Source organism: Limulus polyphemus, unplaced genomic scaffold, assembly GCF_000517525.1.
Source record: "Limulus polyphemus unplaced genomic scaffold, Limulus_polyphemus-2.1.2 Scaffold303, whole genome shotgun sequence".
Lineage (NCBI taxonomy): Eukaryota > Metazoa > Arthropoda > Merostomata > Xiphosura > Limulidae > Limulus > Limulus polyphemus.
Genome location: NW_013665913.1, coordinates 54,025 through 71,329, shown reverse-complemented (window position 1 = coordinate 71,329; position 17,305 = coordinate 54,025). Strand labels below are relative to the sequence as shown.

Sequence of the window (17,305 nt, the reverse complement as noted above, 5' to 3'; positions counted from 1 at the left end):
ATGCAATATTTACAAGTACAGTAAACTACATTCCTTAGTGATGAACAGAAAGACAGTTTTCGCAATGAAAGTTAATGCATTTAATACAATAGCAATAATAATTATTATACGTTAGCCGATCTGTGGTATGTACAGGCTCAACCTTCCAGAATGAAATACATTGCACGCACAGTTACGCAAGCATGAATAATGTTACCATATAACTTAATGAACTGTTTTAAGTCTAAACTTAACTTTTATTTTATACAAGTTTGCTATAATATTGAGTTTACACTTTCTCAAACTTTAGTATACGACTGAAGGTTTCTAACAAGCTAACGAAAGTCAATAATAAAACTAAAAAACAGAGAGAGATCAATACAGTACCTTAGATATTGAACATTAGCAAATAACTTTATACTGCATTACACAAGCGCCAATGAGTGTGACTTTCTGCATTTCACAAGGGACCGGGAATTTCGTACCCCCGGTCTGGTTGATTACTCTTCATCATTAGAAAAGGGTACTTGTACGTTATAGTGAAAAACTAATTACATTTTATCCTAAAATTAAGGTTTAGTGTTGGCCCATGTAAAAAAAAAAACAACATTTATTAACTTCTCAAGTTCCTGGGTCACCAAGTTTTTGAAATCCACACTGAAGAGGTTTAGCGTAACAATAGCATATTAAAAAGGGTACATTATAAAGCTAAAAAAAAGGGGGAATCCTTTACCTATTGTTTTAATAGTTAAGAATAGTCGTCTTTTTAAATTAATAACGTCTGTGTTAAATATTTGTACGTTTTAACATTCTTAGTGTTTCAATATATATATTATATATATATATATATTATATATATATATATATATTTTACAAATTTATCTCACAAAAACATACACTCAAAACTATGCACATACGCCTGTCAGAATTGGTGAAAGCTACGTCGTTTTCTAGAATTACCAATTCTTACCAGTTTGTATACAGAGAGTTTCATCGTTGTTAGTGTCTTCTTCAAATCCCTAACACATACTGACGTCCGCTAAAATGCATTAGAAAGTTCCACACTGTTACTACGCTCCTAAGTTAGTATAATTAATGCAATAGCCTGAAATTTCCACTCTCACATTTAAATTATCATCATCACTTCCTGTAATGAGTTGTGCGAGGTCAGACTACAGCAATGGTGCTGCCATCTCACAGTAGGGAATGACACTTTTGAATACTTTCGTTTATTACTCGTTTGTTTTGCAAGTCAAGTCGAATTTAACCCATTTTATTACGTTCCTGTAAAATGCAATTTCTTTTGTATAATTAAGTATACTAGTGCTTTCTGTAACGAGTTAGTGTTATCATTCATTACCTTTACTATAAATATACATAAAGTTCGAAACTGATACTTGTATAAATAACAATAATATGTATGTGAAAAACTAGTCCCAAGAAAAAACACGCAAATGAGTAACTTTAAAAAAGAAAGATAAAACAACTTTACCTTCTTGAAACTTTTGTACGATTCAATTTAACTACTCAGCTTTTGAAATGACACTAAAGATAATACTATCCAAAAACTACAAAGCTATTGCCGATATTTTCCTTTTGATTCTCTCTTCATTGATGATAACGTAATTATAGTCGTCCTGCCATAAAAATTCACATACCAGTAACTCTATAATATACTAAATGTAATCACAATCTTATGTTTCTTGAAACAATCCATCACTTAGAAATAATCGAGGTAGCTGCCATGTTGCAAATTTCCTTATATAGTTTAACATCGATGGACTCTCAGATACTACCTACTTATCCAGTTATTAACTTCTCTCCAGATTTCTTAAAACAAGTATTTTAATTACACTTATATACCCAACTATTAACCCTGTCCAAGTTTACTTAAACAGCTGTTACACAGCTAAGCTGGCATACTGTTCTGAACCTTCAGACTTACTGGTTGTGATTAAGAGGTGGTTTTTGAAGTTTAACTGTTGGTTTATTTAACCGTTAAAACGCGTCCTTCCTCTAAACTCCACTTACTCCTAATCTAAAAGGAACGTGTCTGATCTTAAGTCTAACCTCTGCTGCGTAAATATGTGCACTTATTTTATTATTATCAACAGAGTAAGGTCATGGTATGTGTAAGATCTAGTGTCCTTTACCATGCCTTTAGTACTCAAATATATGCCTACCATACCAAAAATACAGGTTACGAATACTTATTACTAAAGAGTTTTTAGTTCACTTAGCTTGAAAAAATAAATTCTAGATGAAATTATATGACTAGATCTTTATTATGGATTAATCATAAAAGGTATAATAAAATAGCTCTCAACGATAATAAAAGAACGCAATATCGTGTACAGCAATTAGTGAAAAAAACCACAGTAAACGAAAGAAACTGTCAGAAGTCTGATATCAGAGAAAATAGTTTCGACACAATCGTGCGTCCTCTACAGCCTCCAGAAGACAACGTGAGACTTAAGAGGACGCACGATTGTGTCGAAACTAGTTTCTCTGATATCAGACTTCTGACAGTTTGTTCCGTTTACTGTGGTTTTTTTTTGCTCTCAACAAATTACATAGCATAATGGTGTTGCTGCTCCAATTTTGGTGGCCATTTTATTTGGATGTAGTTTGGAGGTCAAACTTTGCCCTAGGATTTACTAGACATGAAATTTGGATTCAGCACCCTTAAATCATTGCGAAAACAGTATTTTAAAAGTTTTACCATATAAGTAGTATGCAACACAAGCTCTGGTCCTATTTTTCGGCGGCAATTTTGTTTTCCAAAGGTTAAAGTTGACAGTTACAGCTTAGCAGACAACAGAAATGAATTAAACACCCCTAAATTATTAAGAAAAATGTGTTTGCAAACTTCTACTCAAATATGTCTGATGGTATTAGATTTTCTGAAAATCAGACTAGCCTACATGTAGCTTCTACTAATTTTCTCGAAATAGGTTTTGGAACTTACAGAACATTTAACCTGTAGTCATGTACCGATTTTTCCTGAAACAGTTTCATCACCTATTTAATTTGTCAGAAGTCTCTATCTTAACCCTAAAATTACCGGTGGAGTAGACATGGGCCTCGCAAGATTTGTAAACTAATATCTATAAACTATATATGCACCAAATTCCACGTTGGTCCATGATTTGGCGTGTTACAGGATTTCTAAAATTGAAATTCTTGTCACGTACAAAAATGTAAAGAAAAATACCGTCAATATTGCAATTAACTCCATTAATTATCGTTAGGATTCCCTAAGTAATTTACATAGAAAATGAGTGGTTTCACCTAATTTGTTTGGTCAGTTCTTTACACTGAGTGTTGTTACAGGTAAAAACACAGAATTATTCAATATGATGCAAGACGTGGATCTCACGGTAGTGAACAGTATATTAATAAGTTCGTTATGTGATGGTTATTAATAAACAATTTAATTACGTGCTTGTTTTCCTTGGTTCATGGTGATGACACGGAGTGCTGAAAATAATGCACAGTGTTTACATTTTCGGTGTATAAATTTCACCATCGCTATCAAAAGACCTTAAAAATCGAAAATGTTTTTTTTTAAATTAATATGGGAGACGTGTCTTCATTTTGGCTTCTATGATGACTGGATTTCAACAGTCGCAGTAAGGGTGGAAACAGTGCCGCATTAAGGCACTAGTGAGCCCTGGGCGAAATATAAACTTGTGGGGGGCCCCCTTGCTTTTAAGAAAATACCATACAATTTGATCAACTGAATTTATTAGTGATGAAAAATTAAGGAAATAAAAAAAAGAGAAATATATATTTCTTAAAAAATCTGGTTTATTATTATACTCGCAACGCGTGGTGGGACCTTGGCAACTACCCATTTTGTCTATAGGATAAAACGACCCTGGATGGCAAGCTGGAAGTTGGTGTAGGTGCACTTCGTAATTCCTGTAGGGCAATTCCTTAGTTTTCGGTGAAAGTAACAAATGCAAGACATCGTACTCGGCCTAATACGCTGTTCTACCACCATATTTGCCGAGTAGCAGAGATTACTCGAAAGTATAAGTAGTTTGGCGAACTTTGTTTACCTTTACTAATTATGCATTCGAAGTGGTATGACACAATAGCATCAGAAAGAAATGTTAGTATTTATATCTGAGGTGAATTTTTACTATGTTGAGCGTAAAGTATACAAGTAAAGAAAACAACTTTTCAAAAATGGAAGTAAATGTAGGTGTGGCTAATATCGATTCTTCAAAAAAGAATGTAAACAAGATTGTAGGGATGGCACTTGCATCATCCCTACATAAAAGCACGGACACATTATATGTTAATACTTGTCTGTGCTGTTATATAGGGATGATGCAAATGCCATCCCTACTATCTTGTTTGCATTCTTTTTGAAGGATTGATATTAGCCACACCTACATTTACTTCCTTTTTTGAAAAGTATTTTGTATACTTGTTTTATTTTTTAATGCAATGTTTCAATAGACATAGGAAAGTTGTATCTATAACCAAATTCTAAATACAATGAGGTTTCAACTGTAATACTTATTGTTTACCTATTATTGGCTACTAATTTCTGCTTCATTCTGTATTTAAGCTTTTTAAGGGAACACCATAATTCTGTAAGACTACTAACTTCAAAGGGTAATGATAATATCGTTTACAATAGAATTATGAATTTTTTTAATTACTACTAGTTATTAACAATACTTATAAAAGCAGATACTCCATTTGAAACTATGTCACCTCAGTGAAATTGGTTGACACCATTGTTTTAATTTTTAAGTTATCATGTAATAAAAATGAAGCAGAAGAAGGAAGAACAAGAAATTCAAACTGTTGCTATGATGTTTACAGACATTCCCAGAACTTGTGACTCAATCATTACATAGATATTGATATAAAAGAAAACACTGTATAGTATAAAGTTCTGATGACCTATTAGACGACCAATCCCATTCCTACATAGGCAATGCTACCACCTGCCTGATGTACATGCGTAATTTAATCGAAAGCCAAAAACCATGAAAAAACTTAACAGAAAATCATACTGTAAGGATGTTGAAACAAGTAGAGCTGTATGTAATGAAATACTATTACTAAAAGAAACATCAAAATAATATTAAAGATACTATAAAAACAATATTGCAAATACCGTAATTCAGTATCATATAATACTATAAAATATGTTCATCCATATTATTCTTATTAAAAAGTAAAATACATGATGTTAAAAGATTACAATCAATGTCACCAAAGACTTGTTTACATTCTTTAGAAAATGAATTTCTTAAAAACAATTTCTGTCCATACTTAAGTGGTCACATGTAAAATGCTAACTTTTTCTTCATCCTAATACAGTTAAATATGATTATTCCAAAAAGTTCGAGTGTTTATTACACAAGGATACTACTCAATAATGGATGGGAAGCGGTTATCAATCTGTAATTGCATAAAACTTGACCCTTGAACTTTTTCTGGAGCACACAAGAAGTTTAGACATACTGGAAGATGGGAATGAACTTCACTTGACCACTAATATGTCGGTCATATACCAGCTGGCCTTAAAAGCCTTGGTACTGAGTGAAGTGCCTCATCGGCACTAGTTATAGTAGATGTAGTGTGATTAACATATAACATATTTTCATTTGCTTTTACTCAAGGGGTTCTTTGAATTCATAATATAAGTCAAGGTGCACACAGACAAAGAAAAACAAAGGTAATACAAATCTAAATTTCAAACATTAACATGTGTCCTTTTCATCATTATTTTTGAAACAATACAGTATGCTGTCAACAGATAGAATACATTCTAACCAGTAATACATATCTAAATTTCAAAATGTTTCAACCTTGTCACTGCACTTGAATGTAACACTTAGCCAATCAAAAATCAACCTAATTGTATAAATATAGATATTTTTCCTACCAACTTTGCTGAAAACTGTAAAATACAGAAAATACTAATATTCAGTTGTTAGGATGAAGTCAGACATGCAACCAATTATATACACACACATGTATGTTATTTTAGGTAAATGAATTTTTGTATAAAAACAATGAATTTCTTAATTATACTTTATTCAACAAAACCAGATTATCCCAATATTATCTTAATTCTATAATGTTCTGTGTCTAATGTAGTTCAATGTCACTCCTAATTTAAAGTGTCATTCAAGTGTGGTACATTTTCTGTTAAGTAGGAACATACAAAAAACATTTTAACATCAGATTTTGAATATAGTATATTTTGTTTTTCAGTTATTAATAATCTTCCACCACCTTTATGCAGGTAGAAGTAACACAGCCTGGTCTCCCATCCATTATGTTTTAAGTACATAAAATGGGTGGAGTCAGAATATATATATATTATCTGATTAAAAATTAAATGAGAAAAAAAAGGAGCTAAACAGAAAGTCTCTGGACTTCTTGTAGGTTAACAATCAAAATATTTTACATAACCATGTATTTAGCAATGTACTTCCACTTAAAACAAAGAGGAAAGTGGTTGAAATAAAATAATAACTTGTAAACATTCATATGAAGCCTGCTGCTCACTTTGAACAACATCTACATCCAGAAGATGTTAGAAATCATATGATGCAAATTATTTCAAGAAATAACTTCAACAAAGCAGTATATAGCAGAACAAAATAAATCTTTTGAAATATTACTGACTTAAAGATTTATAAAAATTCAATTTCACCAATTAAATTTTTATCAAATTGAGCACTATTAAAAATAATTGTAAAATAATAAATCCAGCATATCTGTACAGAAGTTAACACACTTGTTAGTCAAAGAGAATAACAAATAATCTGTATAAACACTTACCTTAGCAATCGACCCATTACTGTAATCATCCACAGTTTTCTTCTTTAATGATGACCAACTAGAAGATTTAGTATTGTTGTCATTTACACCAAAAGATGTACTAGTTATTATTCTATCTTCTTTGTCAAATAATTGGAGACTTTCACCTGATGTAATACTAGTTAAAGGAAATCCAATAGGAAGAAGTCTTTCCAATCCCAGTGATTCTGATTTAAATTTAGGTGTAATTCTAGATTTATTTTTAGCAGCATCAAGCCTGTCTGGTAGAAGGTGCTTTATAGAATAGTGCCGTTTAGAATTTAAAGTATGCTCTCTGCAATGTTCTGCTGGTCCTTCAGACCCTGCTCTACTTGCACCAGAAGAAGAATTCTCATCTTTCTCTTCAATATCTGACATTCCCATTTCACTATGATCCCATACACTTTCTGGAAGTAATGTTTTAGCTGCATCAAATCCTCTAATAGAGCTAGAAGCCATCTTATAATGAAGAGGGCTGGAGCTCAAGGAAAGCGACCTAACAGGCAGACATGAAGATGGGTTTTTTCTAACACCTGTAGCATTATGAATCATTCTGTTTGGAACAGAATAGCTCTTCTTATTTAATTTTCTTATGGTTTTCACTTGTGTTTTATTATCCAAGTCATTTGGAACCTCATTTCCATGATTATTCTTTGGGAATACTTGAGGAGGAGTTACTTGGTTGAATTCTTGATCTTGTGGAGAAATCAAAGCTTTTAAGTGTTCAACAGCCCATTCTTCAAAAGATTCTGACCTTTTAATAACACGTGAGGGTGTTGCCTCTTTAGTATCACGAATGTTCTCTCCATGAACTTTTCTGCAAATATCTTGAAGGGGATCACAAGTTTGGCCATGATTATACTTTTTAAAAGACTTTTCCTGTGTATTGATGACATTTTGATAACCACTATCCACAGATAAGGACCTGGAAGTCTTATGATTTATCATGCTAGTGTCTTGATGACAATCTACACAACAATTGGGATATATATTGGCACTGTTACATAATTGGGTTGAGGACCTCGGAGAAGAGTTTGATATACTTGGGTGTGTTTCAAATGGCCAACTGTCACTGGGAGCTAAATAGGTACCAGAAAATTCATTATCCTTTACTTTATAACCATCTATTTCATCAATATTTGAGGTTTGGGAAACTGATCCAATACTATCATTGTTTAAAACTGTACCATTTTTACTATTTTTGGGGGTTTCAGGAACATGCTGGAATTTGTAGTTATCAGAATTTGAGAAATGGTTCTTATTTGTGAAGTTTCTCATGAAAGAAAGATTAGTATCTGACTTTTTATATGATTTCTGAACTGTCTCATTAGTAGATAATGTTTGGTTGGAAACACTGAAGTTAGTCAAAATACACTTTTTATCGACTACAGGAGGGCTATGAATTTTGGTGGGCTTAATCGGGACTGGAGGTTTAATATTAAAACTATTTTTAGAAGCAGAGTTTGTTCTTCTTAAAGTTTCTTTTTTTGAATTGTTAATTTCGTTACAAGATGGAACTGGAATTCCAGAGTGATTATGGCAAGAACCCTGAACAAGTTTGCTTTCTTTCTCTCCATATTCAAGGTCAACTTTAGTCTTTACTGAAAATTTGGTAAAGTCCTGTTCATCTTTGGATGTGTTTTGGAGCATGTCATGATTTGTACAAGATCCTAAATATGAAGGAAGTTTGATTTTATCCGTTTGATATGATTTTTGCACTGTCATTCCATATTTCAAATGCTTTAAAGATTCTGAACTTGACTGGTGAGCAGTCTGGTCATTTCTTGTTATCTTCTTGATGATTTTTGTTGAACTCAAAACATCATTTTTTGATAAAAGGCTGGTCTTAGATCCAGTTAGGCTTGAACTTGAGCTAGATAATGGTGATTTTGATATAGGTTTAGATGTTAAATTAGATTGACACTCATTTAAAGATGACCTAGATGGTGCCTTGTTAAAATTTCCTAAACTTGATGAAATTCCATTAACACTCTTTCTACCTCCTATTGTATGATTAATATCCATAGCATCATTTTCTATATAAGATGGTGGAGTAACTGTAATATTACATGTAACAGCTTCACCACATACTCTGCTATTCTTTTGTACAGATTTTTCTTGTTTCTGACTTGCAGATGAAATTTCATTTTTAAATTCTCCAGTTGATGAAGAAATGGAACTTCTAGAATCAGAAATATAGTCTCCATGTTTGGGTATCTTAAGATTTCTTATAGTTGGAATGTTTGGTGGTTTAACCTTCGACTTTTCACATACCGAAGCAGCTTTACGAAAAGTTTGATCTGATTTTTTCCTGAAACCATATGAAATACTCTTGGTTCTAAAAAACCCTGAGTGATCTAGAGAAATATTTACATCATCATTTAAGTCACAAAGTTCTTCATTAGCAGGTTTTTCTTTTGTAACCAAATTGGAAGCTGAAAACATTTGTGGTGAGCTAAAGGGTGTTAAAGTTCGTTTAACATGAATTTTGGGTTTAGGAATACCTGAAGAATGTTTTGATTGGTTTTCAAATGACTTTTCTGTTGGGGTTCTTAATACTTTCAAGGAAGATGTATCTGCTATTTGACTATTGTCACATTTGTTTCGATGAGTTTCTTCTAGCTTTGCTGTTGAAGACAGAGGCCTATATGTCAGAAGAACTGGAGAGCCTGTTTTATCAGAACTTTTCTTTCCTTCTAAACTAATTTTAGAATTATCAGAAATAGATGTTGACCGAAACTTCTGAAACTTACTGAGAGAGGACTTGCAAGGAAAAGACTGGCTATGTAACAAAGAGTTAGAATCTGAATCACACAGAACTCCTGTAGGTACAGAACTAGGTCTACCACATAGCTTGCTAGAGCCTCTAACACAAGTACTTCCTTCCTTCTGCATGTTAAGAAGTTCATCAATACTAGATGTCACATCACCTTTTATGTTCTGTCTATTAGAATTAGTCCTGAAAAGTTCTACGTTTTCATTACTCAATTTTTTCTTTACTGTTGGTGTTAAGTTAACTTTAGTCTTATCAATACAATGAGAATCATTAATATGGTTGTTAAGTGGGCAACTTCCTACTGAATGATAAACTTCCCTTTCTATGATTGGTATTCTCTTAGTCTGTTTTTTCACAGTGCCTGTAGATTGAAAGATTTGTTTATTATGCCTGGTAGGAGTCCTATGTTTACTTGTGTTGATAGTATCTTCATTTCTTAGGTTGGACATAAATGATTTTGTTGCAGTCACACACATATAATCGCCACTACTAATAGGCGTTCCAGACACTTTGTTGTCACTTTCGTTATTTTCATTACTTTGTATTACATTTTCGGGCTCTCTAAAATTTTCTCCATTAAAATTTCCACATGGAGTGCAAAAAACCTCAGCACCATCAGTTTCCTCATGGTCCTCTCTATTTAAGCTTAAATATGAGCTGTCTGGAGTCACAAAAAACTGCGAGTCATCGGTGTAATTCACAGCATTAGCAAAATTATCACAGGAAGAATCACCCAACTCTTCACTACAGAAGCTAGATTCAGATGTTTTAAATGCTCCACACTGGTCCTCCGTGAAAGTTTCATTGTCAGGCTTTACAGATGAATGGTTAAGAGTAGGATGTAAGTCGTTATCCACTGCTTCACTATCACCCATATGTAATATATGCTCCATATCGCCACGTTCACACGGAAAACCATTATCAGTTAGTCTTTCACTGCCCCTTCTAACTGTTTTTGCTAACCAATTTTGTTCATCTGCGCTACAAACATCTCTTTCCAAAGTAAGTATTGACAGTTGTTCGTCATCTCTTTCACTACCTTTAAAAAAGGAAGTAGAAACAGTGGTATGATCATTTTTCCCGTTCCAACCCTCGGGGATCTCTGGGGAGATTCGACGTGTAGCTGCCTGGAGCACACTGCCGTTTGTTTCAAACTCGGAATGTTCACTTTCTTTCACAGTTGACTGACCCGTAGCGCCATCTCTCGATTGTACCTCTAAGCTACAAGCAATGCTCTCATACGATATGCTGGGGTCGTCGTCCTTGCTGCAAACATCATCCTGCACCACAGTAACATTTTCTATTTGCTCGTAGCTGTCAGTCTTATTATCTCCTTTACTCTTGTCTTCCACTACAGGTGTAGTGGATCGAGGTCGATAAGTGCCGAATACCAAATGTTCTATGTTCGTGTAAGCAGGGTCTAGTTTCAGGTTGATACTTTTCTTACTGCCGGGCTTTTTCTTTGTCTTTATGCCTTGGGCTAAACGCATAAGTTTATTTCTGTTCCGGGTAAGACTGATCAAAGTAGTCGTGTCAACGTTGCTTGACATCTTCTATCGATCACTCTTTCCTGTGGGATAGAAAATCAGCCTTTACTATTAAAAAACACAATAACTAATGCTTGCACAATACAGTTTATCTGTAAGTGTAAAAAAAAAACACAATAATTTTACAATAACTAAGGTTGCACAATTCAGTTTATCTGTGTGCTTGTATTTATGGTTTGCTCCAGATACTTCTTTCTCTAACAAAATTTTACGATTCTCAGAACATCAGTCCTAACATGTGTATTTGTACACTTTTCTGCTATAAAGTAATTTGTCATTCTCAAAAATAGTGCCAGAAGTTCTCGTTTTATACGAACTTGTTTAATATTTCAACAGAAAACGATCTACCATTTTAAGGTTTGAAGACTAAAAATAATAATTTCCCAAAGAAACAATTAAAAACACGTTATTGGCGCGACAGAGAAAATAAACAAATGGTTAAGACACAACAGAAATAGAAGAAAGTTGAAATTATGAACTTTTCGGCCTCGTACCATTCATTTCTTGTCAAACCAGTTTGCACTGTTGGTTACTTGCGTACGGTTTGATTTAAAACAGTGTTTTGCTTGAAAGAAATAAAAAAGCAAATAATTATTTAAACACGATAAGATCACATACCCTATTCGATACAGCTTGAGCAACATCATTAAACTTCAAAGTGACAATAACAAAATACCAATAAACCATATATAATACCGTACTAAAGTATGAAATAAGCACGGTTCGTGATCCTAACTTACATTATGAGACTAAAAGGCCTTGAAACTCGTGTAAATATGTAGTTGTTATTATTTTAACTATAAGAAAAAACTAATATAATATAAAACCTTTATAAAACTCTATACCATATGTTGCTCAGTAACAGTTGTGATTATTACTTTGGATTACTGATTTTCAGGAAGTCGTCTTTCATTGTTACAACAAATAATTACACCAGCCATTACGCTATATTTTCACTGTATTTGTTTTATTTATTTTTTCCTGCTGGTTTCTTGAATTATTTTTCCTTGCTTTTACCTGATGCATATTTGATTTATGTGTTCACAAAACACGAAAACAAAAATATTCTACATACATGTAACAAACTAACCACCACTCCCAGAAAAGCTAATAACGTACTTCTGGGATTTAAAAACTTCTTGAAACCACAAGAGCTAGGATTTTACTCGACAGTCAGGGTTCCTTGAAAACCCGCCTGCTTGCTTCAGGCGCCACTGACGTCAGAAAGTATGCTCCTACGGAGGACCAGTTTCCTTTATTTTCACTATATTTATCCGAGGAAATGAGGCTAGACTGATACGAAATGATTGAACTCGACACTACTTTTTCACAGAACTACAGGTTCATGAACTAACTATGACTGTGAACAGTTTTGTGTGCAAGTTCTTCGCAAACAAAATCCACGTTTCAGGGTGACTCTTTCAAAGTAGAGAGCAAGAAAATGTATTATTTCCTACGTAATATTTCATTTTTAAAATTGTCATAAAATATCTGAAAGAAATTTTCAGACTGTTCCAACAAAAACATCTTTATTAATAATTTCTAATTGCTTTAATTGGTGTTTAGTCTAATATATGAATTGGTTAGGCATTAAACACGAATGTTACAGTTTACAAAAACAGAAAGACATCGAGCAAACAAAAATCGAGCAGCAACGTAAATGACTCAAAGAAGCTCTGACTCCTATTAATATTCTATGACGTGTGTATAGCAGGGGTGATGCCGAAGTGGTGTCATCACGTAGATTCACTTTGTAATCTTAAAGGATGATTTCATCATTTAACATGGTTTTAGAAACACGAAAAAAATCAGACCTAACTTCCAACAGTTTATTTCTATAGGAGCAATGTGAGTTGAGACTTTTTCCATTGATTAGAGACTAGAAGTCACAAATAAGAGGCTTACGTTTAATTGTGCATGTGACCATTTCAAAAGCTGAAAAAAGAAACATACCAAAATGTTTTTCTGACACGCGTATGTTTTCACCAGAGAAGTCAACTTCATTTTAATCTAATATTCCTTGTTACAAATTTAAGTTTTGGAAGGATATGAACCAGTGTTTACACTCATGGTAACCGTGCAAGCACAAGATAACCTACAGAGAGTTGGAGTTTTAAGAAAACAGTTCATAGCCTTTGCACTTGTCCCCAATACTATAATATTGAATGTCAAATAAAAGTCGTCAGTAACTTGACCCAAGAAATAACCATACTTACACGTATTTATAAAATGATACCATTTCATATAGTAAAGAGAAAAATACACGTAACAACAGTATTTGTAAAAACTCCATTACTGGATGCAATAACCAATTCGAATGGAAAATTACACTTGCTGTCAACTTGAGTATAATATCAGACGCCGAAAATTATAGAGAAAATATATGATTAAGAGCGTGTCATGGGTGTGAGCTTCTACTAGATATATATACGACTGCATCCTGTCATGCTTGTGCAATCATACTGAATTTTAAAACAAGTTTTAGAATAATTTGTCAAGGAAATGTCAAAATAGGACTGTCCATAGATATATATTTTAATTCATGTAACTCTCAAAGATATAAATGAAGCTTTAGGATTAGTAATGACGAGTCTTCAGGTTGAAAAATTCCAAACACATCACAAGCACATAACTGTATACAATGATATACCCTGTGTTTTCTAGTTCTTGTTAAAAGTTTGTTTGTTGAGTTTCGCGCACAGCTACCAGAGGGCTATCTTAGATAGCCATCTCTAATTTTGAAGCGAAGACTAAAGGAAAGGCAGCTAGTCAACACCACCTACCGCCAGCTTTTGGGCTACTCTTTTACCAACGAACAGCATGATTGATTGCATATTATAACGCCCTCACGACTGAAAGAATGAGCGTGTTAAGTGACGGAATTCGAATCCGCGAATCGCAGATTGCGAATCAAGTGCCCGAACAAGCAAGCCATGCCAGTATTTTTAAAAGATACCATTTGGTTTTATAATATAAATATTTTGTTGAGATTTCGCTGGTCCGGGCAACAGGTATGTGTGTGATAATGCCAACAGCGACAGTAATGAATAGGGAATAACCTCTAAATGTGCAAATAAACTTGTTGTGAAAGAAATATTGACTTACAACTTTCGGGCGATATAATTATACACGCAAGCTCGTCAGTAATGAAGATATATTTTCATGTTTTTAAATATATACAATATAAAATCATGTGACTAGACTCTGGATACAGATTCTATAAACTTTAGTTCTGTATAAACTGTCCAGGAGGCCTAAGTTACAGCAGTTTTGGAATCTCTCTTTGTTGACCAGGGAAACTTATATTTGTAGTTCAAAACTGGTGCTCCAGAAAAAATATGTTTAATCTCGAAAATGTTACGGTGAAAGTGAATCAAGACAGGTCATATTTCTCAATAAGTCCTAATCAGCTATATATAAATCAGTACAAACGTAAATCATAATCTTTCCTTTGGGTAAACATCTCATTGCTACAAGCGCCGTGATCTTTTAACTACACACTTTATTGAACAAAAATGGAAACCGAAAGTACGCCGGTAAAACAACTAATTACTTAGTTATTGTTTTCAGAAACAGGCTTATCAGATTTCGTTTTCTTTTTTAATACACAAAAAATCATTAGTTAAATGTACAGAATGTTGCAAACAGAATTCACGTTTACTGTTGTTTTTTTTCACGTAAAGCAGCGTATCATGTTAATGTAACATTCACAGTAATACTGGAATTTAAGTTATGCCATTCTTAACAGGATGAATATGGGTTTTCTGACCGGATAAAAAAAAAATCTTTCAATCATTTTGTTGTGTACAGCTATTGACACGACAGACCAGTATGTCATCAAATCCTATGACCGTTATGCGCATGCGTTTGAAATAACTAAGCTTTCGGTGTTATAAAATAATAACACAGTCTTAGAACAACAAATCTAAAAAAATCATGAAGTCTTTCCTTCATTCCTTTGGGTAACTTGATCAAGCCAAAAGATTGGTTCAATTTCGTCCTATTGTTTTCAATACAAGAGAGGACAGGGATGGAATTTGGCCAAATAGAATATGGTAAATAGTAAGATAGAATTTGAAGGGTGGATGGGACTTAAAGGTACATCAACTGGGTTACAACATACGAAGTTTTCTGAAGATCTGATTAAGTCACATTTACCAGGATTCTTTTTCTTTTCTTTTTTGCGTATAACGCCTGAACAATGTGATAAGACAATACGCAATAAGACTAGTAATACTTTTAATCACGTTATTCTTAACTAATCCAATACAGGTTTCGAAGAAAAAGTGTACATAATAATATGTATAAAATATCCTTTTTTGTGTGTAACGTTACTCGCGAGATGCTTTTTGCTCAATATCAGCATCTATCAGACTGGTTGGATTATAAGTGGTAAAGTGCAACTGTACACTGTTCTTGCTGAAAAAAATCTGTATTGTATCAATCAGTTAAAAATGACGCGTATATGATATCCTAAACAGATATATATTTTGCAGTTTAGGAGATATATAGACCACGAAAGTTGATATATTGTAAACGGTTGATATAAGTAGTTTCTGAGAAAACAGTCAATAATGACTTGAATTTATCTACTCGTTTTTCTGAAACATGTGAAGACAAGCTTGTCTGAAATATATGCCAACTATTGAAACCAAATAAAAAAACATACAGAAATTCTACAACTTTTCTTTGTTAACAAGATAACAACGTCACCCCGAAATAATATTACAGGTACTGGATGTAAATATAAAAAGTTCCTAATCAGATTAAACTATTTGAACAAATCGTTTATTCTAATAATTGACGTATATTCTGGTTTATATTTAGTAACATGAATGCACTACGTGAATCACGTATAACTATGGTGGTCATGAAGTAAACAACACCTACGCAGTAAACACTGTAGCAACAGGAAATCATGCCACAGGAAGCGCGTGAATGGAATAAAACAAATGTTAGGGATAATCTACTACCGAGATTTGTGTGCTCATCATTGTAGTCCAGTCCACGATGTCATTAATAAATTACTCAAAACCTTACAAGTTTTAAATTAAGTTTATATTTTATCACTCTGGACAAACAAACATGCGCAACTACACGTACATTTTTTCTAATCGACAGATCAGGAACCTTACACCTTGATGCTATTCCAAGGGTGTAGTAACACAACGAAACAATCAAGACGCACGGTAGTGTGTCGTGCGACCAAAACAACCTGCAGGACACACCGTGTGTTATTAACAGGAGTGATAGTTTAGCGTTTTACCTACTTTCTGTATCTCGGACTATGGTAATCCAAACTATCACATATTTTCGGTGAATGTGCTCTACTGGATCCTTACTCCACATACCAAATTTCAAGGTAATCCATTCAGAAATACACGAGATATAAAATCTCCGATTTTGATTGAATTTCTTCCTTTTTTTTTTTTATTCGCACAGAAAGTATGCAAACTTTATTCGATAGAAAAACACTTAACTTTCATTGATTTTTTTCAAACTTAGTACACTGATAGATCTTTACAACCTACAACTAGGTGTCAAATTTGGTCTAAATATAAGCCACATGTGTAGAGTTATTCCGCAAAAACCGCTCAATTTTGACCAAAAGTTTTGCGCACGCCTATGCAAAGTCACGTGAGCTATCGGTCTAAACGTTTTTCTACCGTTTCACCATGGAGTAAAGCTAGGCCGCATACTTTGTTTTACCCAACGACATGCCCCAAGTTGAACAAAAAACATGAACTGGCTAACTAATGAATGAGTATTTGCTGTAAAATTCTTATCAGTGCTATACGTGTAGCTACCAGTTTGGCCGCCAACTTTTATTTCATCCGTTTATGGTCGCAACTTTTTTCCACACCTAAGGTGGTTTTGCTTAGATATACTTAACTATGTCGAACCTTTCAGCATTTCTGGTCATAGACAGTAACAGACCATGCAAAAACAAGGCTAGTTTCGCTATTTCTCGTACGGATTCAGGGGATCTTTCTAAAATTATTTTTGATTAGTCTATGTTGGTTTTACAAAAGTAGCACATGTGGAGCTTTATACACGAGGCAACAAAATGCTATTTACATCATTCAGTTGATGTTGAAATCCATAAGAATACCTTTTGAACGATAAAACGCAGTGCAAGTTCAGCAATTGCTATGAGCATAGTACA

At 33.5% G+C, this 17,305-nt stretch overlaps 1 protein-coding gene across 2 annotated transcripts in view; it reads right to left on the bottom strand.

Annotated features, from left to right (window-relative positions):
- The window catches only part of LOC106457209 (serine-rich adhesin for platelets-like), a 130,537-nt gene that overhangs the window by 67,512 nt on the left and 45,720 nt on the right, over nt 1–17,305 (bottom strand). Inside the window, exons 1-2 of one of the 2 annotated variants that reach the window (XM_013916603.2) lie at nt 11,634–11,686; nt 6,799–11,162 (exon numbers count right to left, since the gene is read on the bottom strand). In XM_013916603.2, the coding sequence (XP_013772057.2) occupies nt 6,799–11,142 (4,344 nt within the window). In that variant the 5' untranslated portion in view covers nt 11,143–11,162; nt 11,634–11,686. Of the gene's footprint in view, nt 1–6,798; nt 11,163–11,633; nt 11,687–17,305 lie in introns of those variants that run through there. The other variant, XM_022383042.1, reaches the window with a different exon arrangement.